Raw genomic sequence first — 24,130 nt, 5'->3', positions numbered from 1 at the left:
GAAACGAGAGGGATTTAGGGTTCGTTCAGATTGCGCATAAAAGGAACCTTGTCGCCCCTCTTCCAGTCTGCAACTCATTCACACTTCTAAACATGCAACTAAATTATAAAGCTACAAAAGAGGTGAAGCAGTTAGTTTCGCGATTTATGCCACAAATGTGAGGTCAAAGAATCAACTTGCATGAGTATTTCCCTTTGCAAAGTACTCCATGGACCTCCTTTTGTTTCGACAATTAAAGGTTGCCTATGACATTGGTGGGTCCAAACCATGTAGAGTGTTTTTTTTTTTCCAATCGCACAAATCTCGCGCATGTCGAAGCAAACGTCCTTATGAGTGCACAGGTTTGCCTGGCCGCTTTTGAACCCATGACTCTCAACGACTCAACCAACCAAACTCAATGACGAGGTATCTGGCCACATCAACAATACGGCTCCATGTTTCAGGCTAGTTGTTGGACCACAAAAGGTTGACAACTCGACAGTACGAAAACAGGAGGCGGCGTAGAAGACCAGAATGAATTCCACTCAAGCGTCATGCGCATTTGCGTCTTTCAGGACGCACCATCCTTTCTGGGGAGTTAGATTTTCTGAGTCGAAGGTGATACAACGTGGGTTGTACTTCACTCGGCCTTTTGAGGCCGTCCAGACGTAGAGAATGTTATGGAGGCAGCTGCAGTCTTTCAGAAGACTTCTACCCCCCTTTCTCAACAGCACTCGGCTCTCCCCTTCCTTTCAACCGGCTTGTGGCGGGGAGTCGAAAGGAGCTATGAAAGCTGTTCAATATCTCATGCCGAAGACTCTTGATCTTAGAGAGAGCCCTTTCTTGTTCCCTCATATTTCTTCTCTCCATAGACCAAGGGGCCTTTCAAACCCAGCAACTCTGTGTACTCCATCTGGGCCCTTGTTTCAACACAATTCGTTCTCATTGGCCAAGAGCTCGGAAAATCACAGACCTCTAGACGAGCTTATGGATCATGATGTTGTCAATCAATTTGGACTCCCTTCGCCAAATCCTACTGGTTACTCTCTAATCTGCTCTTCTTTGTTTTTATCCTTGTTGGGAATCGACTTTACCATTAGAAGCAGAGAGACGTGAAGAAGTACTTTATTTTTTACAACCATGATTGTAGTATTGGTATGTGTTTTATGCATACGGGTTGCAAACACTAGTTAAATAACTGCTCTAGAGTTGTCTAGATTGCCATCGACGCTCTACATTGAAAATACATAGTGGATAAGGTGGTCATTGAACCTTGCTTCTAATAGTAAAGAAGTATATCGGTTGTGCTATTTGCAAAGTTTCTCTACTTTATCGGCTACTTAGATCCTACTTTTTCTTTTGAACTTTTACATGGTATCAGACCATTGAGGTGCTGGTGGGTAAGAATGCACTAATGGCAGTGGAAGTGATTGATGGTGAATGCTCAGGATGGGTGCTTAGTGTGTACTCAAGAATTCTTTAGTTCACGAGAGAGTTTCTTTTACTTCATGAGAGAGATGTACAATAGACTAGAGAGAGAAGAGAGAATGATACTGTGAGTGAAGGTTCTGTTTATATGCTACTTAGATCCTACTTGTCTCTTTTGAACCTTTACATGATATCAGACCATTGAGGTGCTGGTAGGTAAGAGTGTACTAATGTCAGCGGAAGTGATTGATGGTGAATGCTTGGGATATATTGGTTGTGCTATTTTCAAAGTGCTGGTAGGTAAGAGTGTACTAATGTCAGCGAAGTGATTGATGGTGAATGTCCGGGATATATTGGTTGTGCTATTTGCAAAGTTTCTCTACTTTATTGGCTACAATTAGATCCTACTTTTTCTTTTGAACGTTTACATGGTATCAGACCATTGAGGTGTTGGTAGGTAAGAATGCACTAATGGCAGCGGAAGTGATTGATGGTGAATGCTCAGGATGAGTGCCTAGTGTGTACTCAAGAATTCTTTAGTTCATGAGAGAGTTCCTTTTACTTCATGAGAGAGATGTGCAATAGACTAGAGAGAGAAGAGAGAAGAGAGAATGATACTGTGAGTGAAGGTTCTGTTTATATGCTACTTAGATCCTACTTTCTCTTTTGAACCTTTACATGGTATCAGACCATTGAGGTGCTGGTAGGTAAGTGTACTCGAGGATTCTTTACTTCATGAGAGAGATGCGCAATAGACTAGAGAGAGAGGAGAGAATGATAGTGTGAGTGAAGGTTCTGTGAGTGAAGAGAGAGAAAGAAGAATAACACGGCATGGGGTCCCAAAGCCCCCTTCAAGAGTTCCCCTCTCTATTGCTAGAGCGATATTTGCTTTAGATTGCACAAATGCATATGTTAGTCCTAGATCCTGATGGAATCTTGCTATAGATACTTGGATCTGCGAAGTTAAAGGCTGAAGACTGAAAACGTTGGTGATGTGGCTTGGGTCTGTAGGGATGCGGGTTTGATCTACGAGGCTGATGGATGAATATTGAAAGGCTGATCTGCTATAGCAAATACCAGGCTGATGTTGCTGGGAATGAGGGCGATGGCTGAAAATGCTGAGAATGAAAAAACACAAGGCTGCTTGAAGGTGCTATTGAGAACGCTAGGGTGCTTGTGGATGCGGGTACTGGTATTGCAGGTACTGAACTTGCTGTAGAGGTGACCCCTAGGGCCTTCTATATAGGGATTATATGCAGGATTCAACAGTCTTCTGGACAGCCCCATGATATGTAATTAAAATGATGCTAATGTCAATTATTAATAAGTTAGAACCCATCAATAAGAGGTGCTTAGTATGCAGTTTTTACCTAGGCTTGGTACTAATGGTTATGTTTGGAAACACTCCCCCGTGCCTACACCTAGCAGATAGTGGCCATGCTCATGTGCAATTAGAGGGTATGCAACTACTCTAAAGTGCCTGACATGCGGACATGCATATCTTGTGTACAAGCTCACAAGGGTGCCAGGACACTTCCTAGGCTGTCCGAAACCCTAGAAGTTGTTCACATGCACATAGGGTTAGATGTGCAGTGACATCCCCCTTTTTACGGTGAGGGACTGGTATCGAGCTGCATTGCTTCCTTGTAGTCCGCCAACAACTCTAAGTAATCTGTGAAGAAATCCTCGTCGGCCTACACTGCCTCGTAGGTTCTACGATCCTTGAACTTCAAAAAGTAATGGTGTGCTTGTTTCTTTGAGTGACACTTAGAACATCTTCCTTCTTTTCCATAAACGGTTCTTTCTTCAAGACTTAACCAACCTCCTACGATTCCTTTAGGAGGTTTTTCATCAGCTGTTAACTTTGGGGTTTCTTGAGTTTTAGCCTTTCCTTTATTATCACTGTTAGGTGAAGAGTGCTGAGCTTTAGGTATAGAGGAAGATTGAGACGAAGAAGAATTACATGTACTTACCATTATGTTGGTTCTGAGGGTCAAGTGGGATGACTTGCTCTCCTTAGGCTTATCTTTGTTGTGCTTTACTTCTTGCTTGAGAGCTATCCTGACGGCGTCATTGCAGTCCTTAGGGTTGAAGACTTGCACATTGTATTTGATGTACTCGTCCAAACCAAAGAGGAAAGCCTCCTTGAGATCCTCATCCGACTTACGCAATTGAACACCAATCTGCAAAATACGGTTAGAAAAAGACATAACGGGATTCCCGTTCCGCTTGAGGCCTTGCCAATCCTCTTTCAACTGATCAAGGTACTGCGATGGTATAGAGCGGGCCTTGAGCTTGTGTTGGAAGTCGACCCAAGTGTAAGACAAAGGTTGCCAGTTGCGGCGTACTAAAGATGCTTGGCCAAACTGTGTCTCTTGCCAAGTATTACCCGACAACTACATGGCAACATCGAAAGTTTACTTTTACTGCTTTTCTTGGTTGTAGCAAAGTAAGCGTTAAATTGATGCAACCAAGAGTAAATCAAAGATGCATCCATCTTACCATCATACTTATTGAAAGTTAACTTTTCAGGGAGTGGATTGTTGGAATTGCCGTCTCTTCCTGATCTACATGATGACTCGCCAACCTCTTTGAGAGGACCGTCCTTCGAAGTGTCACGTGACACATCCAACCCTATGTGTCCGTGGACAAGCTACAGCATAACAGGGTTCAGTCCGTCCAGTCAGTCTAGATTAGGAGTGATCTGGCACTTTTGTGAGTCTATTCGTAGACCGTGCATGCCCAGTCACTTAGTGTAGATGCATATCCTCTGGTTGCACACAGCATGATCATCATTATTCCCTTCTGAATCCATCAGACTCAGTCAGGGGAATTTTCCAGTGCATTTAGCCTATTTTCCCTATTTTTTGTTATTTTCACTTATTATTTTTAAGTGACTTTCCAACAAAATAGGTAGGGCAATTTTGCTAAGTTAGTATATAAGCAAACCCAAGTTAGCACTTTCTAGCAGAAGAGGCAGCAGGAGCACATGCTCAATAGGCACCTTCTCAGCAGAACCCCAGCAGTACCCCCTTGGCGTTTTTGGTTCCTCCATCCTTGCCATAGACACATCAGCCCCAGCGTTTTCCAGTTGCATCATCGCCATCATCACCAGATTGCATAGCGTTTTTGCATACCATCATCAGCACCAGATCCCTGGCGTTTTCAGCCTCCCCGTCTTCGCCAGCACATCAGATTGCATAGCGTTTTCACTAACGCTAGGAAGGCATCAGCGTTTTTGGTTTTCAGCCATTCCGAAGCAGATGCAGCAGCGTTTTCAGCAATCTCCACAGTAGCAGATTCAGCCCTCGAAGCATTGCAGAAGACCCCCATTTTCAGCCCTCGAAAACGCAGCCAAAACAGTCATTTTCAGCCACCAAAACAACCCCGAAATTCAGTAGAGTAAAAGATCACAGATTTCAGCCCTAAAGTTGTCGTTGTCATCACCGTCGTCGTCATCGGCATAGTCCCAAGTTGCATCAGTCCATTGCATACGCATTGTACCACTTTGTGCAATCAATAAGTAGACCACTCTCGCGGACGAGAGTGGGGCCTTCGGAGGAGGGTTTTACAACGTCTCTGGTGTCGTATCTCTCTTCTCTCTCTATCTCTCAGTCTCATACACTTTGCACGCACAATGTCCCTTCACTTTGTTTGTGATCATAGCACTTTCCATTAAGAACGGAAGGCTCTACCTTCCATAAGAACTAAAAGGAACCTTGAGCACAGTTCGGAGCACTCATCTTGAGCAAAGCGCAATCATTCCGTTGCACCTAACACGAAGAGACCACTTGGAGGACCAACTCTCGCATGGGTTCATCTATGCCACGTGCACATGGCTCTATGTGCCACATGGACATGCTTCATCGACTTCCAGAGCCAGTTTTCCACCTATCCCTAGATAGGAGTGTCTAGAATCGTGGAGGATTAGTATCACTTATTTTGTGAGCCTGCTCGCAAAACCTGCATGTCTGGACTCGTCCATTAGATTAGGTTGGATTCTCTACGTCAATTGGATTCCCAGGTGGGCAGATGTGCAATGGTTTCACCTAGAAACTTGGCTTGGACAAGTTTATTAGTAAATCATTTCAAATGATTCATTTTAACTTTGTCTCCCAAATTTGCCCTATCTAAGTCTTAAAAATCTTAAAAAGTTCATAATAAGCAGTTTTTCACCCTATGAAAGGAGTAGCTTAGCTAGCGTTTTTCATCAGATTAGCTAGCGCTTGTAAGAGGCCCAACGTTTTGCAGAGATCAGCCCCTGGCGTTTTGTTGCCCTATCGCCAGAATATCAGCCGGCACTTTGCTTCTCCATTGTAGACCAACGCGCCTGATCAGCCCTAGCAGCCAGCATTTTCAGTTTTCAGCCCATTCTTTCGCTGGAAGTATGGTAAATCTGCTAACACTAATGCCATCTGCAGCCCTTTGGACAATCGGCAGCCATCGAGCCTCTCTCCCGGCCATTCCTTCACCGCATCGAGTGCTCACATTGCTACCCATCAACTGATCCATTATCAGCTGCGTTTTCAGCGCTCATTCCTGCAACGGATTTGCTGCATTTTCGTAGCCAGATCTGCTTTTTTGTAGCCAGCCTGTAGGCCTTGATTCCTCTCACATTGGGAGCGCAAATCAGCCGCAGATCTACCCCTTGGTCTGTTAGAGTTTTGGCATCTCAAGTGAACTGCCCAATGTGATCCCATTATTTATTTTGGCTTTTAGGTATTTATTTTACCTATTTGTCAAAGTCTGGGTAGGGCAATTTACTGAGGTTGCTATATAAGCAACCTCTTCCCTCCATTGTGTACACATTCAGTTATTCATTGCCAAGGTTGATTGGTTCAGGAGACTCTCTCTCTCTCTCTCCCTCCCCCCCCCCCCCCTTTGGTCTAAAAAAAAAAAAAGAGAGAGAGGAGACACCAAAATGCTATGCGTAGGAAGAGGGGGCGATCAGCCCCCCATGACTACCATGAGCAGAAGACCCAATATACTATCTGGTTATTGTGTATTGGGTGGCCAGCCCGGAGGCACACTAGCCGTACATGCATGCCCTAGACCTGTGAAGCAGCAGAGTGGTGTAAGTCTAACACCCTCTCTCAACACGTGATGCTGAACAAATCGTATGAAGCCGAAGATGTGAGGCAATTGATGAAGATGTCTGGTGCAATGTCCACCGAAGGACAATACTCCGGCGAACTCCGTGAGTGTAGCAGGAGTCTGGGGTGTCCCGACCACTGAGAGATCCATGGTAAAGTGCCGTCACGAGCAGTGTAGCAAACTGTTGTACTCCGTCGATACAGAGTGAAGATAGTGCATGAAGGTCCCGAACTGAGTGTGAACAACTCCTTGTCGTGAAAGAAGTGCCAATAGACCTGCAAGTGTCTTGCCCAATAGGATGTGTGGTGTCTGTAGTTAAACCGTCTGGAGAAAATGGGGAAGCCCAAGAAACGTCATGAGAATGACCGGAAGCCTGTCAATGCATGAACCTGTAACTCAGTGTGGCCAGGTGGCTAAGCTGTGTAAAACTCCAGGAAGGCCAGATGTAGTAATCTGCGCCGTAAACGTCTGCACCGTAGAAGCTATTGTAAGCTGCAGCAATCACCGATAAACCGCACGGACCACCACCGGATGATGTCCTGTCAGTAGGCAGGGTAATCCGATGAGGGGAAAGCCAGACTCAACAGTCTGCACTGTGAAGGGCCTCTGAGAAGAGGTGTGGTCAAACCAAGCTGTCTGCACCGTAATCATCTTGTAGAAGTAGGGAAGCCACACTTAGAAGTTTGCGTTGTGAAGATCATCTGAGAAGAGAGAGGCCAGACCAATCTGTTTGCACCGTCTTGTGTTTATCTCCTGTCTCCAATCCTACAGTGTCAACCAAAACAGAATCCGCTCCAACGCCACCAAACGGCATGTTGGTGTGGCTCTCAATGTGAATGAGCTGGGAGTGGCCTATTGCCCTGGTCGGGGGATAAGCCTGTTGTAAGGTTAACGAGGGTGAGTCTAAGCAACTCTGAAGGTAGCAATCCAAATGATCAGGAGTGTAGAGAAGCAACTGCACTACCATCCAAGCCAAGCTCCGGGTGACTCCGAATGTAGTCACGGAATGATGCCCGATCTCCCGCATCTCGTGGGTGACTCTTCAAGAGAGTCCAAAGCACTGAAGTCCCACTCCAGTCTGTAGATCCAAGCAATGAACCTGTCCAAGAAGAGATCCAAGATCCTCTCCCTAAATCCATGTAGATGCTCGTGTGTAAGCAAGTGATCTGAGGTGTCGAGGTCAAATGGTAAGTGTCTGTCCACCAAAGATGGTGGTGTCCTCTCTGGGAATGTCGTGATCCATATGCCATGAGCATGGCCATATCTTGTGTGAACTCTTCTGATGAGTGCATAGGTGTGTCCATAGCAAACCACAAGTCACCACCCCCTCTGGAGTGCGCAACCGCCGAATGATGGCTGGAATGAATGCATCTCCCAAGGATCGTATGCCCGTAGATGATCAAGCCGATGTCGAAGATACCGTGTACTGTAGCAATCACTGAGAGACCGCACGGACCACCACTGGATGGTGTCCTGGCAGGAGGTAACTTCATCCTCTGTGAAAAACACAAGCCAAGTGACTGCTGTCCACCCAAAAACGCAACTGCGAGGTGATGAAAATGCTGCTGTCCAGCGATTTTCGGCGTGCTCGTACGCTCCCGGTATGGTCTGGAGCAGTGCAGAGGGTGTAGGGAGGGTTTATCTCTGTGTGCACAGCCGTCGGAGGGCTGAAAACAGAGGAAAAACAGCAGGTTTGTATGGCTGAAATCTGCAAATTCTGAAGAGGAATTGGACTAGCAATGCACTGGATGCAAGGCCGTGTGTCGTAGGCAAGATCTAATGTGTGGAAAGCTAGCGCTTCCCTCTTGCTGCAAAAAAACGCAGCAACTGTCCAAAAACGCAAGCCCCCCCTTTCTAAAAAAATGCAAGAGCAGCGTGTGAAGTTGAGGGAATGTAGGGTACTTACGGCAAGGAAACCCCTTCTGCTGCTGGCACTGAGGGTGGGGATGGTTGGCCTGCAGGGAAGAAGACAAAACGCAGGTGTGGCTGAACATCTTCGTGATGGATGTTGTGCAGAGATCGTTGGCTGATCTGGTCGCTTGGGAGGAAAGCCTGATGCGGAGATGCGCCGTGGATCATCGAAAGCCTGAAGCTACTGATACCATGCGAAAGTGCGCGTGCGGAAGCGGAAGAGAGAGAGAGAGAGAGAGAGAGAGAGAGAGAGAGAGAGAGAGAGAGAGAGAGAGAGAGAGAGAGAGAGAGAGAGAGAGGAACATAAACGCAAGGTATGGTGGAAGAGGGGGTGATCAGCCCCCATGACTACCATGAGCAGAAGACCCTGAGTACAATCAGTATATGATGGAAGTGGGTACCCCCCCTGCCCCTATAAATAGGTGCCCAAGGGGAGGTCACGACCAACAAGAAGTAAATGAAATATGAGGGCACCCGGACAAAGCGGGTGGCCGGACAATGTAGTCTGTATGCGTATGCAAAGGGTGGCCAGCGCGGAGGCACACTAGCCGTACATGCATGCCCTAGACCTGTGAAACAGCAGAGTGGTGTAAGTCTAACATCTCTCTGCCGGCAGCGTTTTAAAACCCTGCCCTTTGGCGGCGACCAACTTCCCCTTTGCAGCACTGCCCGCTGTGCGTTTTAAAATGCTGTCAGCAAATAGTGGCCCTGCCTTGGCGACGGTGACTCTCTTTCCTTGCAGTGTTCTGAAGTGTAGACCACACTTCATCCAAGAATCCCCATTTGTGAATTGTGAACACATCACGTCCAAAAGAATAATACTCCAAGATAATGAATTGTGGAACACATCCTGCTGACCATGGTCCAACCAACAAAAATGAATTGGTGCACTCATCCATAGTGTTTTAGATCTGTTTGATTGGTTCCCTTCCAGATGCATGTGCCTTGAACTCCGACCTACGGGTCCAAACACCAATAACTTGAACTCCAACACAAGGGTCCAAGATAATTACACGGAGCACTGTTTGCCCCTCTCTGCCACTCACAAGCCTCTCTCTGGCTGAAGCTAGTAGCGACACTGATCTCCATGTGACTAAAAGGCAGGAGACCTTGCCAGTGTAGACTCAGTGGCGACACTGATCTCCATGTGACTAGAAGGCGAGAGATCTTGCCAGTGTAGACTCACTACACCTGAAGCCGCTTTGATGTCCTTCCCTAAGTCACTATCATTGCTTTCCTCCTTGTGCTTGCTTTTACCTTTGTCCTTCGTAGCATCTCTGTCTTTGCCTTTGGATCTGCAATCCTTGGCCACGCTTTCCACCATTGTAACAACGGTTCTTGGTCCTCTTTCTGGAATCCGAAGCAGCAAGTGCTTCCCCACCTGCCTCAAAAATCTGAATTGTGCCTTTAGTTATCAGCACGGCTTCCTCCTCGATGAGAAAAGAGCTGAGCTCATCAAATTCCAGCTTTTCCTTGATAACTTGTAGCCAAACTGTCCTAGACACCGTTCCATACTCCTTAGGCAGCTTCGTGAGAACCAAAACAGCTAACTGAGTACTCGTCAATGCACTTTTCATAGTTGATAGTTGATCATGAATAACTTTAGTCTTCATAAGAAATGATTGCATGGAACTTCCTCATGGAAACTGGATGGCAAATAACTGTCCAAGAAGGCTGACTGCTCGCATCGTAGAATCCCGATCAAACATTCCAACGAGCTTGAACCACATATCGTTGGCAGTCTTCAAAGTCTGAATGGTTGGAGAAAGGTCCTTTGTAAAAATTTCCACAATGACCGACATTGCCTTCGCATTAGCCGCAGCCCAATTGACACGATTTGAGATATTCGTCATCTTTTTGTTGGGATCCCTCATGGGACGGGGCTCCGAGCCGTCGACAATATCCCATAAGCCTTTCCGTGAGAACCAGAGTCACATGATCAAATTCCAATGAGCGCAGTTATTACCGTTCAATTTGTCACTGGCGCTCGAGCAAGGGGGGACCATGTTGAAGTTGCAAGATTCGGTAATCCGGGAACCTTCTCGCACTCCAAAGGTGGCCGCACGAACCAAGCCTCAAAAATCTTCAAGCTGATCCAGTCCTCAGCTATTCCCAAGCGGCTCCACATAGTTTGCTATCCCTCTTTGAAGTTCGGAACTCCAAACCACTCCAAAATCCACCTCTCACATGCCACCAAGGCAATGCCACCTTCTCCCTCTCTGTAGCCCAAGAAGTACTCCAATAAACACTTTCACTCCCCAAGTGGCCAGCCAACTTGCTGCCAAAAGGTGCCCACAAAATTGATGCTCAAGATGGCATTATTCTTAGGTACAAAGTTGAGGGTAGCAAAACTAAGGTGTATCCAATTGGTGGCCACTTCTAGGATGTTCATGGTAGCTTCTTCATCAACTTGGTCTCACTATTTATGTCCACTATGAGTTGCAAAGAGGGTGTTAGAGTTTTGGCATCTCAAGTGAACTGCCCAACGTGATCGCATTATTTATTCTAGCTTTTAAGTATTTATTTTACTTATTTGTCAAAGTTTGGGTAGGGCAATTTACTGAGGTTGCTATATGCTCGGTGAAGCTTTAGATGTCACAACCGGTGTGAGCGGGATGGAAACACACACAGCGCCTCTATAACGACCCGACACACACTCTTGGGAAGATACACACACACACTAGGGGGCACCACTCGGCTTACACAACACACCTGGCCGAGACAGGAAACACACCTATGGAGTGAGAGGAGAGAAACTATCCACTTGCCCACTCCACACAGAGACACACACACACACACACCCAAAAAACTCAGCTCAAAAGAGGAGAAATTCTGATGTTTAGATACAAATGAGCTTGGGCCAACACCAATGGGGCAAATAGCTCACACAAAATGGGTAAAATACACCAGATACAATCACAAATTGGAGCAGAAGCTTCGCTCATAGGAGAAACTTACACAGCAAAAACAGTAGAAAAAGAGTAAGGAATTTGGCAAAATGGACAGCGCCATCGCGTCCAGAACGGCCCAAAACCTCAGTCTACAATGTCAAAGTGCTCAAATCCGACCTCAGATGAGCAGTTTACGGCCAAAACAGGCTCCAAAAACCCCAAAAACACAGTTGTGGCTGTTCCTCCTCTCTTCTCCACGTTTTTTCTGGTCTTCTCTCTGTTTTTTCAGTTCCCACACTTAGCTTTATTAGTTGGGCACCCTTGGCCTTTTAGATGACCTCAAACGGACCCCGAACAAGCAAAAAACTGACGTCGCAGTGCATAGTTGTCACCTTTTTGCATCATTCGCACACCTGGCACTCAGCTTTTTTCCAATAATGCATCTCGCCACCATGTGAAGTGGCCCCAAAAAAAGGTCCTCATGATGACCTTTTTGCATAATTCTCACAAGCAAACACCCACGTTGTGTCCATACTTCTCCGCGTGCAAGTACTGATCCCATTCGGCCTCCTGACGCCACTAGATGCCATCTGACGCACCTGCTTACCTCATGTCGTCGGCCCGTGGATAGCTTCCTCGAGAAGTTTTACACGCTATCAACTCCTCATTATTGTAGAAAAAACACACTGGTACTGGTAACAATGAAAATCGATGCACTATGTACATGCTGTCCTACCTGTACACATGTGGGCCCCACGTAACCACCTGGCTCTGGAAAATGGGCAATCCTTTATTCGATGCACCATGCATGTGTATGTACATATGCGCAATCCCTTGCTTCAAAAAACTCCTGACATAATTTGCCCACCCCCTAGCCTGCTAGAGCATTCATGCTCAGCAGCAACAGCACTAGTAGATGCTCATTCCACCTGGATCAAAAGGCCAAAGGCATATCGCGTGATTCACAAGAAGCATCATAACACCACACCTACATTTGTCAACAATCAACCAAAATGCACCATAGGCATATCCAACTAACACATCCGCCCTGTCTGGAGTTCCAAAAGCATAAATATTGCATGCCACATTCAACCCAACCGATAGAGACAACTCTAGTGACTCATCACCTGGCATCTTGGCTTCACCAGCCATAGCAACAACTTGCAAATCATGCACCAAAGTAGCTAAAAGCATTGTGTGAAGGTAAAGTTGTTGATATCCAAAGCACAAAAGTATCCCCGCAGCACACATATCCCTAGCATAGGCATCCAGATAGCTGAGGTTGGACTTATATATGCCAAACCCCTTCTCATCATCATAAGCATACTCATCATCACACATAACTTTATCCACATCATAATCATGGCTAGCACCACTATCCATAGCTTCTAGCATGGGTTCATCAGTCTCCAAGAATACAGATCCTTGCTCTAAACCACAATCATGCTCACAAATAAGTTCAATCACTGCACATACATCAAAATATGGCTTCAAAACAGGCTCCACATCCAACAAATCCACAAAATGGCTCTCAACCTTGCCCTCTTCCCTAATTTCCAAGGAACTAGTATCCAAAGATATGTGCTCATCATCAATAACCTCAACCTCACACTCACACCCAGAATCACAAGGTACACAAGTAGCCAATGCATCCTCTTCAAGACTTTTCAATCTTGTATCCAAAGCGTTACTCACCTCTTTAGGCTCTTCCATAAACCTGTCAACCTGCAAGACCGCTTTACGCTTCACAATAGACCTTGGGAAGAAACGAGAAACATCATAGGCTAGGCTACTTTTCACCTGCTTAGGCTTAACTTCATCTTCCATGTCAAATCCATCTTGATGCGTACCTGTACTGATACCATGTTCCTCAAGACGCTTAAACTTCCATTCCTTGTGCTTTGCAATGCATACTGCATCTTCAAAAGACTCGGGCCTCTTCAACTCAACCTCGAACCGCAACCAAGGTGACAAACCATCAAGAAAAGAACTTTTCTTCAATGAACAAGGGGGGGTCTCATCCTTAAGAGCAACACACCAACGAGTCCATAAATCTGTAAAACCTTGTACATAGGCATCAACACCTTGACAAGAACCTTGCTTAAGAGCATTGAGCTCATTCCATACTGCATTTGCATCTTCCACAACCTGGAAACGCTCTAAAAAAGCTTCTATAAACTTGTCAAGACTCAAACCATAAGAAGAAGTCACTGCTTCTTTAGCTCTCAAATCCATGAACCAAACACGGGCCTCATCTTTCAAAAGCAATCCAAATAGCCTCAAAATCTTCTCCTCATCACACATATTGTTGCTTATGCATGCCACCTCGACTTGCTCCAGAAAGTCTTCCGCATCTTCACCACTTCCTCCATGAAATTCCGGATAAGAGAAAGCCATGGCTACCCAAGTTACAATGCTTTGAGAACCCCTTCGAACACACGTGCAAGAATCCAAGACTTTTGACTACCCAATCCCCAGAAACTTCAATGGAGCTCAGCTTTAAATAAGGACAAACACATGCACATCAAATGAGTTTTCATAGTTGATCATCGGAATTACAACAGGCAAACGACATTCCAGGATCTCTCGTAATCTTCTTGCCCGAACATAAAGACTATGCGTTGTTGGAAAAAAATCTTCCTGGACACATGAACATTTATCTGGATTCTTTGAGTTAAATGAAAAGGAGTGAATTGAGGGCCATTTTGATCATCCATTAAAGCCAACCATGAAGCTCCCAAGAAGGCACACCTGTCTTAACCTCTGATTTTGCCAAAATTTCAGCAGCATAACATCATAAATGGCTCAAAAGACCAAGAAACCAGCCATCATAACTTGGAAAAATTTTGACAAAGTTTCCCCAGAAGTAGAGCAGTAGGAACCCAAAATATAGACCATATATGTATGCATAAACTGTCAACAATAGAACCCGAGCATCAAATAGGAATCACTAGTACATAGCCTATGGCGAGGTCACGAAAAGGGTGCTCCAGCTACCTCTATCACCGAAAGGATCTCCACATTTGAGAATCCCCCAGCTCAATAAAACCTCACGCTATCGACCCTCACACGAAGGCTAATGCACATTGCGTATGGTCAAGTCTCAGAAATCACTATCTTCCAAACCAAGTCTCAGAAATGGTTGGGACTGCCAAATAAAACCATATATGGCTCCACAAAGGCGTACCATGGCAGTTTCCACAAGTAACGTACAATCCAACAGAAAATGCGCTCAAACAGGCGCCAAGTGATGCATACTCACAACAACTGCAAGTGACATCACTGCTAGTATATCACTGTACTCCAGCTACCTGTACCTGTGTGAATCACCTGTACCTGTACCTGTCCCTGTAACCTGTAATCTGCAACCTGCAACCTGTAATCCCGAATCTCGAAGCTTGAAGCTCGAAGCAGAAGGTACTCGAAGAAGATCCTCAGTGGGGGCACCAAAAGAATGTGAGCGGGATGGAAACACACACAGCGCCTCTATAACGACCCGACACACACTCTTGGGAAGATACACACATACACTAGGGGACACCACTCGGCTTACACAACACACCTGGCCGAGATAGGAAACACACCTATGGAGTGAGAGGAGAGAAACTATCCACTTGCCCACTCCACACAGAGACACACACACACACACACCCAAAAAACTCAGCTCAAAAGAGGAGAAATTCTGATGTTTAGATACAAATGAGCTTAGGCCAACACCAATGGGGCAAATAGCTCACACAAAATGGGTAAAATACACTAGATACAATCACAAATTGGAGCAGAAGCTTCGCTCATAGGAGAAACTTACACAGCAAAAACAGTAGAAAAAGAGTGAGGAATTTGGCAAAATGGACAGCGCCATCGCGTCCGGAACGGCCCAAAACCCCAGTCTACAATGTCAAAGTGCTCAAATCCGACCTCGGATGAGCAGTTACGGCCAAAACAGGCTCCAAAAACCCCAAAAACACAGTTGCGGCTGTTCCTCCTCTCTTCTCCACGTTTTTTCTGGTCTTCTCTCTGTTTTTTCAATTCCCACACTTAGTTTTATTAGTTGGGCACCCTTGGCCTTTTAGATGACCTCAAACGGACCTCGAACAAGCCAAAAACTGACGTCGCAGTGCATAGTTGTCACCTTTTTGCATCATTCGCACACCTGACACTCAGCTTTTTTCCAATAATGCATCTCGCCACCACGTGAAGTGGCCCCAAAAAAAGGTCCTCATTATGACCTTTCTGCATAATTCTCACAAGCAAACACCCACGTTGTGTCCATACTTCTCTGCGTTCAAGTACTGATCCCATTCGGCCTCCTGATGCCACTAGATGCCATCTGACGCACCTGCTTACCTCATGTCGTCGGCCCGCGGATAGCTTCCTCGAGAAGTTTTACGCGCTACCAACTCCTCATTATTGTAGAAAAAACACACTGGTACTGGTAACAGTGAAAATCGATGCACTATGTACATGCTGTCCTACCTGTACACATGTGGGCCCCACGTAACCACCTGGCTCTGGAAAATGGGCAATCCTTTATTCGATGCACCATGCATGTGTATGCACATATGCGCAATCCCTTGCTCCAAAAAACTCCTGACACCGGGAGCGCATACCAATATAGAATATACTTGGATAAATAGAATTTTCACTTAATGCTGAAGCCAAAGGATATAGAGGGAAATAGATAGAGGGAGGAAGAGAGATAGAGTGAGAAGATCGACACAGTACTGGGGACCAGAAGATGGGCTGGTTCCCCCCGTAATAGTATCTTTATTACCGAGAAGAAGTCTATACAAGCACTTGAACCGAACGTGGTAAGAACCGAACGTATCACCACGTTCGTTCTAGAATAAGACTTGATGGTTCTCGGAAGCCTCGGCTTCCTATTCCTAGGGCAAAACCCTATTCCAAGGAACTTCCGTTTCTTATTCCAAATCCTCGAGAATCAAGGTTCTTGCCTTTGGATCTCTCCTTCGAGACTCCGAGCATGGCATCCCTGCAACTCTTTTCTAACTCTGTTTCCAGAGTCCTCTTCCTGCAGAATAACTCCGCTTTCCTGGACACGAACTCCTCCCTTGGGAATTTCAACTTCTGGATCACATCTCTAGAGTCTACCTCTCTTCGATCCGTGAATCTGCTTCCCAAACTTGGGTATGAAACCCTTGGGCTGATTTGGCTCTAGTTCCTTAGAGCGCTTTTTCTAGTAGAGGCTCAGCCTTCCTCTGCTCCTACTCCCTCACTAAGAGGAAGTACACCTGCAAACAAATACTTAAAGATCATAACATGAAAATCGTTACCTTCAAAGTCTCGACGCTCGAAACGCAACTCTGTTTTCGAAAAAACAATTCCCCAGAAGAGATCTCTACATAGAAAATCCTCTCTTCCAATCCTACACACAAAGGAGGCGTGTTCTCGGGTTCCTTCTCGTAAATCAGCCCCATCTACAACGTTTATGGGCTGAAAACAGAGAAAAACAGCAACTTGTCGCGATGGAAACACGCTCCGTAGGCACTTCTTCGCGAGGGAACTCGTGCACTGGGTCCCGGCGACATCGGGTACACTTGGGGCAGCCATGGGCATCACCGGCAAACGTCTTCTTTGCGGCTGAAATCTGCAGCAGCATCTCCTCCTTGCGAAAACTGATCTTCCCTCTGGGAGAGGGTGTGTGATGCTTTTATAGCTCCTTGGCCACGGCAAAGATAGCAGAGCATTGGCTGCTCGCGTAGAGATAGCGGCTGTTTTATGTTTTTTTTTTTCCTTCTATTCTGCCAGGAAAAGAGAGAAAAATCATTGGCTGGTTTATATTGCTTTATTTAATCATAGGCTGCCACCTTATTAAGTGGGCGGTTTGTCACCTTTAAAAATGGTCTAAATCTGTCCAAAAACTCAATAAAACCTTATAAGTTAAAAACAATGCTTTGACAGCACTTTCCAAGCGTTCCTGGATGCAATCACATGCATAGTTGCAATGCAGACATAGACTTCCTCGCAGGAAAGCATCTGCTTTCCCGAAAAGCAACCCCGCTTTCTCAGAAAGCATCTATTTTTCCTCAAAGTTTCCTTTGAACCCATCTTCATTCAAGTGCTTGCTTTTTCCTTGTGCACAATTCTAACACAGTTTGGAATTTCCTCTTGACTATGGATATCCCCTTTCCAATGCATTCGTCACCCACCTTGTGACGCATCAGGAATACCCATCACCTAGTCCTTTCTTGCCGAACTTACGGTACAATCTCCTTCGTGATGCTCTATGTCACCCTTCCTATGACGCATCAGAGATGTCCGCTCCCGGATGGTCGGATACTTCTTCCCGATGCTCCCTGCCACCCATCCGATGTGACGCATCAGAAGTACCTGTTCTTGGTGGCCTTATAGATATTCCCATTCTCAATGCTCCCGTCATTACTTTGAATGACGCACTAGGAATACTCTGTACTCGGATGTCTCCAGTGAGAAAAACCCTCACTTATTATTCCAGTAATTCATTTAGAATTATTTTTCCTTGGTTTTCCAAGCGAGAAAACCCTGTCACTTATAAATCCAATAATTCATTTAGAATTGTTTTTTTATGTCAGATAAAGCCAATTTAGCAACATTAGACAAATATGAGCTACTTTCAAGATAGCTGCTCATAAGGGCCACAACAAAGAGCACTCAATTGATTAAGAGGGGACCGATAAGAGAAAGATATCATGCTTGACAGTGCTTTAGTTAAATTTGCTTGCCAATCGGCTAATGGGACACAAATGCCATGCTTAGCAATGCCTTGGTTGATGTGTTATAAGCAACCCCTTGCCTCCATTGTATACACATTCAGTTATTCATTGCCAAGGTTGATTGGTTCAGGAGACTCTCTCTCTCTCTCTCTCTCTCTCTCTCTCTCTCTCTCTCTCTCTCTCTCTCTCTCTCTCTCTCTCTTGCTCACTCTCCTTGGTCTCCACGCTTCCGCGTCGTCGACTTTGACATGGTCGCCATCAACAACCCCCCATCGAGACGGATCCGAAGGTGCATCAAATTAGCCCTGGAGGTGCTTTATTTTGAAGAGTTACCACGGTGACATTCCCATTCGAGTAAGTAGAGTCTGAATTGAAGTATTGCATGTGTGTACATTCCATTTACGCAATTAAAAGCGAATCACATCGACAACGGTATGGGGGCCCCTTGAGAGGGTCGGTTGGGACCCCATCAGGTGTCTTGCAAAATAGCTTGAACTTTCTCTGAATCCATCCCGATTCTATCTTTAGAAATGATACGACCAAGATATTTGACTTCTTCAACAAAGAATTCACATTTGAACTCCTTTGCATAAAGGGAATTTTCTCTGAGAAATTGGAACACTTTTCTGAGATGTTCTAAATGCTCCTCTCGAATACGACTATAGATGAGGATATCATCGATAAAGACTAATACAAATTTACCTAGATAGGGCCGTTGAACACTGTTCATTAGCTTCATAAAGGTAGCTGGTGCATTGGTAAGCCCAAAGGGCATTACCAAAATCTTAAAATGTCCTTATCGAGTCCTAAAGGCTTTTTTTGCAACATCTTCAGCTCTTATTCCGACTTGATGATAACCAGATTGTAAGTCGATCTTTGTAAAATACTTGGCTCCCTGTAATTGATCAAAAAGATCTTCCATTCTAGGCATAGGGAACCTATTCTTGATTGTGAGATTGTTCAGTGCTCTATAATCGACGCAAAGTCGCCCAGAACCATCTTTTTTCTTCACCAATAAGATTGGTGAAGCCCATGGAGATTTTTTTTCTTTTTCCGAGAAAAAGATCCTTCTATTAGTTAATGAAACTACCCATAGGGCTACAACCACCTCTACAAGACAGGGCTACAACAATCATGATGGGGACTCTCCCAATGAAAAAACAACATATGTACTGAGGCTAAATCAAGAAATGGGAGGAGGGAAAAGCCACACAGGTGGACGGTAATGCCATCTGAGTACACCCTGGACCATGGTGAAAAAAGGCCCAGGACGCCAGAGTTGAAGGAAAGCCTCTCTGCGCTCCCGCATGTGGTCGGAGCTGCCGTGGAGCCTCTCGAGTTGTCCTCTGAGAGTATGGATCAGCTCTAGCCAAAGATCGCGAACAGTCTCTATCGGTGGTACAAGGCGAGCCTCGAAGATGCGGAAGCAGCGGGCCCGCTAGATGAACCAAAGTGTCAGGCCATTGATGAGCTCCTAGCACTCCTCTCTCTCACTGCACCACTCCTGTGGAGTAAGCTCTGTGGTAGGCTGGAGTGTAGGTCGACCCCCCTGCATCACTATCATCCTACTGGTGGAAGATAGCTCAAACTGAAGTGCTAGGTCCGTGAGAGTGGACCAAGAAGCTGCCCCCCCAAGTGTAATGCCGAGTTGTGGAGAGAGCTGGCATCAGCCGAAGAACCCAAAGCCACACCTGCTGTGCCAAAGGACAGTCCCAAAGGCAATGGCGTTGACTCTCCACAAGATGGTCACAAGCTGCACATGCTACCGAGAGACCACTATGTACCAACCAGCTCCCAATTGCTGTAGCTCTGTGTGCAACCAGCCACTGGAACAAAGTGACTCGTCTCGGCTGTCTGGAGAGTCACAACCTCTCCCAAAAAGCTGCCAAGAACTCAGCTATGAGACTCTCCTCCTCCCAATGAGGTGTTGCAGCAGGATGAGCCTCTCTCTATGCTGCCAGTATGTGACGTCCGAGTCGAACAGTGTACTGAAAGAAAGGGACGCCTGGGTGGTGTGCAGAGGAGAAAGGGTCCCTCCAAAGCCATTCTCCAAGACCCCACTGTACACGTGCCAGTGGAGAGCTCTCCCAAGCCCACAGTCTCCAGTGGCTAGACTCAAGAGCTGCTGGGTCGGGGTCTATGACACAAGTCCTCCCACAGATGCCCACCACTCGGATCCTTTGAAAACAGCACTCTGCTACCTGCGGGGCCTCTACTGCAACTCGGTGTAAGCGTCCCTCACCTTGTAGCTCGAAAAAAAAGGAGGGTACAGTCTCTAAGCAAGCCCGAACTGAGATGAGAACCTCCAGTCGCGTGAAGGCTCCCATCCATCTGGGCGCTGCTGACTCGAGAGGTGTGAGCCACTCAGCTGGTACTTCACATGCTCTGCACCCCTCTCATGCCCCGGAGCTGAAAGCCCTGAAGCTCCTCTGACAAGCGTGAAAACTAATATCAGTCACCTAAAGAGTGTGTTGGACCCTCTGTCATGGGACCCCAAGAAACATGTGGCCGACTACCAACCAAGTGGCCTCTCTGAGTGCTAACCATGGGGTTCCAAACAAGGGGCTGTCTCAGGCGCTCCTCCGTGCAAGTAGGCTGACGCTGCTCTAGGCCTCGCCGCAGTTGCTCCCAAGATCGGAGGAAACTCACAGCGAAGCGATCCTCCAGTCTCTTGCTCAAGCCAACTCCCCATGGAGGATTACTGTTGTGCTTGGCCTAATCTATAAGGTGGTTTGTAGACAGGCTTTGCATCTTTAACTAAATCAATAACATCACCTCCTTTCAAGAGGTAAACCCTTTGGTAAATCAATAGGAAAAACATCTTTAATTTCTTCTAGCAAGACTTTCAAATCACTTTCATAATCATTATGGGAAGACAAAGACGAATAGGAAACGTGATCTTTCATTTCCACATCAGAGTCCTTATTTACAACAGATCAACACTAAGGAATATATACATCTCAAGACCTTTTATTTACAAGCTTTTGTAACTCAAGAGAACATATCAAAGGACTATTCTATACATCTAACCTTGTATAACAAACTTTTACTGTCACCAGTGTGTGACTACTATCTATCCTTTTTGTTGATTTCTTTCTTATTATCTATTTACTTTCACTTTTTGGAAACACCCCTCGGGAAATCTAACTGCCCTGCATTGCATAGCTAGTGTGGAACTGTCCAGAGGGAGTCCGGGCCTGAGGGCAAGAGAGCACTAAGGTTGGACAAGGACTATGGTTAGCCAAGTGGGGTCATTGACTAGCCAAAGTGGAATCCTTTGCTACAGAGGCTACATTTCAGTTTTGGATGTGGCCGCAGTGTACAAAGAGGGTCGGATGACCTAGAAAGATACAATGGCAGCATCTCCTAAAATTTAGGGAACTGCTATTTTGGGACCTGAAAATGTCTTCGCGTCATTACGTGCAGTTTGACATGGGGATCATTTTGTTACTCTGTGGCCAAGTCAACAGAGGCTGCAGGTGAGATATTTTTAGACCCGAGGGTCTAAAGCGGGAAAATGCACAAATGAGTGACACTTGGCACTTTGAGGCCAGTTTACTACTTATAGAGAAGGCAAAAACGTGATTTATAGTTGGGAGGCTCATTTTGCAAGTCTCTGTCACAGGTTAAGAGCTATGGAGTGCTTGCTTTCCCTCTTATGCACAGTGCGGTGCCAGGAGTGATGCCCTGCACGCTACGCACTGCCCTCTCTCTCCCCTTTGGCAGTATGTTATGCCCCTCTAGTGGGCTCTTCATTTGACCAATGTACAGTTGTGTGGGTTCATGCGCGATTGCCGAGGCAAGAGCCTCTTGCACAGGTACTGGATTAGCTAGCGGCTAATCCCCCCGCAGGTACAGGTGAATTCGGAGAGGTTTCACGCCAGAAATCTCGTCCGATTCAAAGGGCAAGTAGCCCTACAGGTGCGGGAGCTCGAGGACTTGCTAGGGATGCGACCGGCACGCGAAACGGAGCCCGAAACAGTGAATTACAGCCTGCTGTGTATTTTTGCAGGTTTAGGGTTTTGGCCCTAAACGGACCCTAATACCCCCAGGAGGTTCGGGGACGCAAGGGGACCGTTGTACAGGCGATCTGGCGCATTTTCAGGGCTGAAAACAGAGAATTCAGCGTGCTGCAGATTCTCGCCAGGTTTTGGAAAGTGCTCGTATGCGTCGGGAAAGTCAGTCAATGCGTGGGAATACTGACCGTGAAGGGTTCTAGTACAGTTATGCTACCGAAATCGGGCTGGAACAGTGGAAATTCAGCCGAGTTTGTGCGGGGCAGCTTGTAGGAACCACAGCGTTTATTCCCTCTTTTGAACAATAAAGAAATACCGAAAGGGGCGCCTAAGTTAGGGGCCAATCTGGTGTCTGTCTACTCATACAGGTGCAATCTAGCAGCCTGTATCCCTCTCCCCTTTGTTGTGTCTTGAAAGTACAGGTAAAATAGACGACTAATAATGGGTGAAAGCTAAATCAAGGTTTAAAGTAAAGTCTACCGCCCTTTTTGGATTGAACAGGCCGGTTACATGGTTCCATCGACGGGATTAAATCACTTTTTCCTATAGAAGTGAGCCTTGGTCAGTTTTGGACTTGAACACACAGGGGATCATAGACCAGACACAGGGAATTGCAATTATGGCTGACAGACCAGATGATGTGACTGAAGAGGTTTCCTCTTCACAGGGTCAACAGACACATGAAGTGGGTGAGTCCTCAAGACCACCACAGACTGATGATGATATATTCAGGACCCAGTTGGCTACTGCTGTGGCTATGTTCACACAAGTAATGCAGAATCCGAGGTTTTTAGCCTTTCTGCAACCTCCGGTTCCGTCTCAGCAAGTTGGGTCACTGGATCATATTCAAAAGCCTGTTAAGGCTCGAACACAGGTGATTCATACCGCACAGTCAATGGAAACACCTGTACACTTGACGGAGAACATGCAGTCTCCACAACGTATGCCTAAGGTGCAAGAACAGGTGGCTGAGATGCCAGTTTTTCAAGCTGTACCAATTCAGCCCGCCACCTTTCAACCGCCTATAGCTGGTTCTAATGGGCAGGGAAGCAACTTACAGGCTATGCATCAGGTCTTCCCACCACCTTCAGTACACCCTGGCTATTTTGGAGGTGGATCGGTATTTCAGAGCATGGCTGGTCATGCACCTGGAAATCAGTTTTATACGCCAGGAACAGTGTTTGGGGGTGCTCAAACGATGATGCCTAACCCCATGTACAGTGTCATGGGTATGCAACCAGGGTTTCAAAGCACTCAGGGACAATTTGGGATGCCACAAGCAAATTTTGGTATGGCTGGAATTACAAATCAGCAGCCAAATATGGCATTTCCAGGTCAAGTTAATAGCGGCCAAGGAACACAGATGAACCCTATTAGTGTTCCCATGTTTCAGTCACTTCCATATGACAATTTAACGCCGCTGGAGAGGCCAACTCCGTACAAAGAAGGTGGCAAAGGAGTGTCATTCACGACCTTTACAGGGTTTGATGACAGGAAGAAGGCTCTCTCATTCCTCCAGCAGTTTGACAAGGCCTATGCAGGGGGAAACTTTACAGAGGCTTCAAAGGTCCGCAAGGCAGCCACTTTCTTGACAGGGAATGCGGGACAATGGTGGACAACTTTATTGCTTCAAGGGCAAGCTCCGTCCACATGGATTTACTTCAAGCAGATTTTTGCAGCAGCATGGTTATCTGATGATTTCGAAGCAGATGTCATGACAGAATGGCACCAGCTAAATGCTGCCACTTGCAGAAATCTGGATGATTACAATCGGAAGTTTTGGAAAGCTCTACTTCCAGTAACTTCCTATAGGTTTGTGCCATTGACAGAACAGATTGAAAAATACTGTTGTGGCCTACCTAAAGGATTGAGAAAGTACTGTACGAAGACAAAAGTCACTACTTTGACGCAGCTCATCGAGGTAGCAAACACTGGCAATGGTTTGCTCAAGGGAGAAGATTGTGAATTTAACACTGGCGTCAAGGCAGGATCAGGCAAGAAAAATTCAGCCAAGAAGCACGTTCCCAATGAGGCTCCTAAAGGGACTCAGGAGTCGGCCAACGCAGGGAAAGACAAAGCTACGGCTGAATCAGAAAAA

The 24,130-nt window shown here is 46.1% G+C and overlaps 1 protein-coding gene across 1 annotated transcript in view; it reads left to right on the top strand.

The window, feature by feature from the left end:
• The first annotated feature begins 438 nt into the window (after positions 1-438).
• Positions 439-24,130, top strand: part of LOC147442474 (thiamine pyrophosphokinase 1-like) — a 45,316-nt gene continuing 21,624 nt past the window's right edge. Inside the window, exon 1 of the mRNA XM_086528634.1 lies at positions 439-1,018. Within this exon, the coding sequence (XP_086384760.1) occupies positions 655-1,018 (364 nt within the window). The 5' untranslated portion in view covers positions 439-654. The remainder of the gene's footprint in view (positions 1,019-24,130) is intronic.

This window comes from Adiantum capillus-veneris, chromosome 14 (assembly GCF_014529385.1).
Source record: "Adiantum capillus-veneris isolate H3 chromosome 14, ASM1452938v2, whole genome shotgun sequence".
Taxonomy (NCBI): domain Eukaryota; kingdom Viridiplantae; phylum Streptophyta; class Polypodiopsida; order Polypodiales; family Pteridaceae; genus Adiantum; species Adiantum capillus-veneris.
The sequence above is the reverse complement of the archived record's forward strand: the minus strand, read 5'-3'. Positions and strand labels throughout refer to the sequence as shown.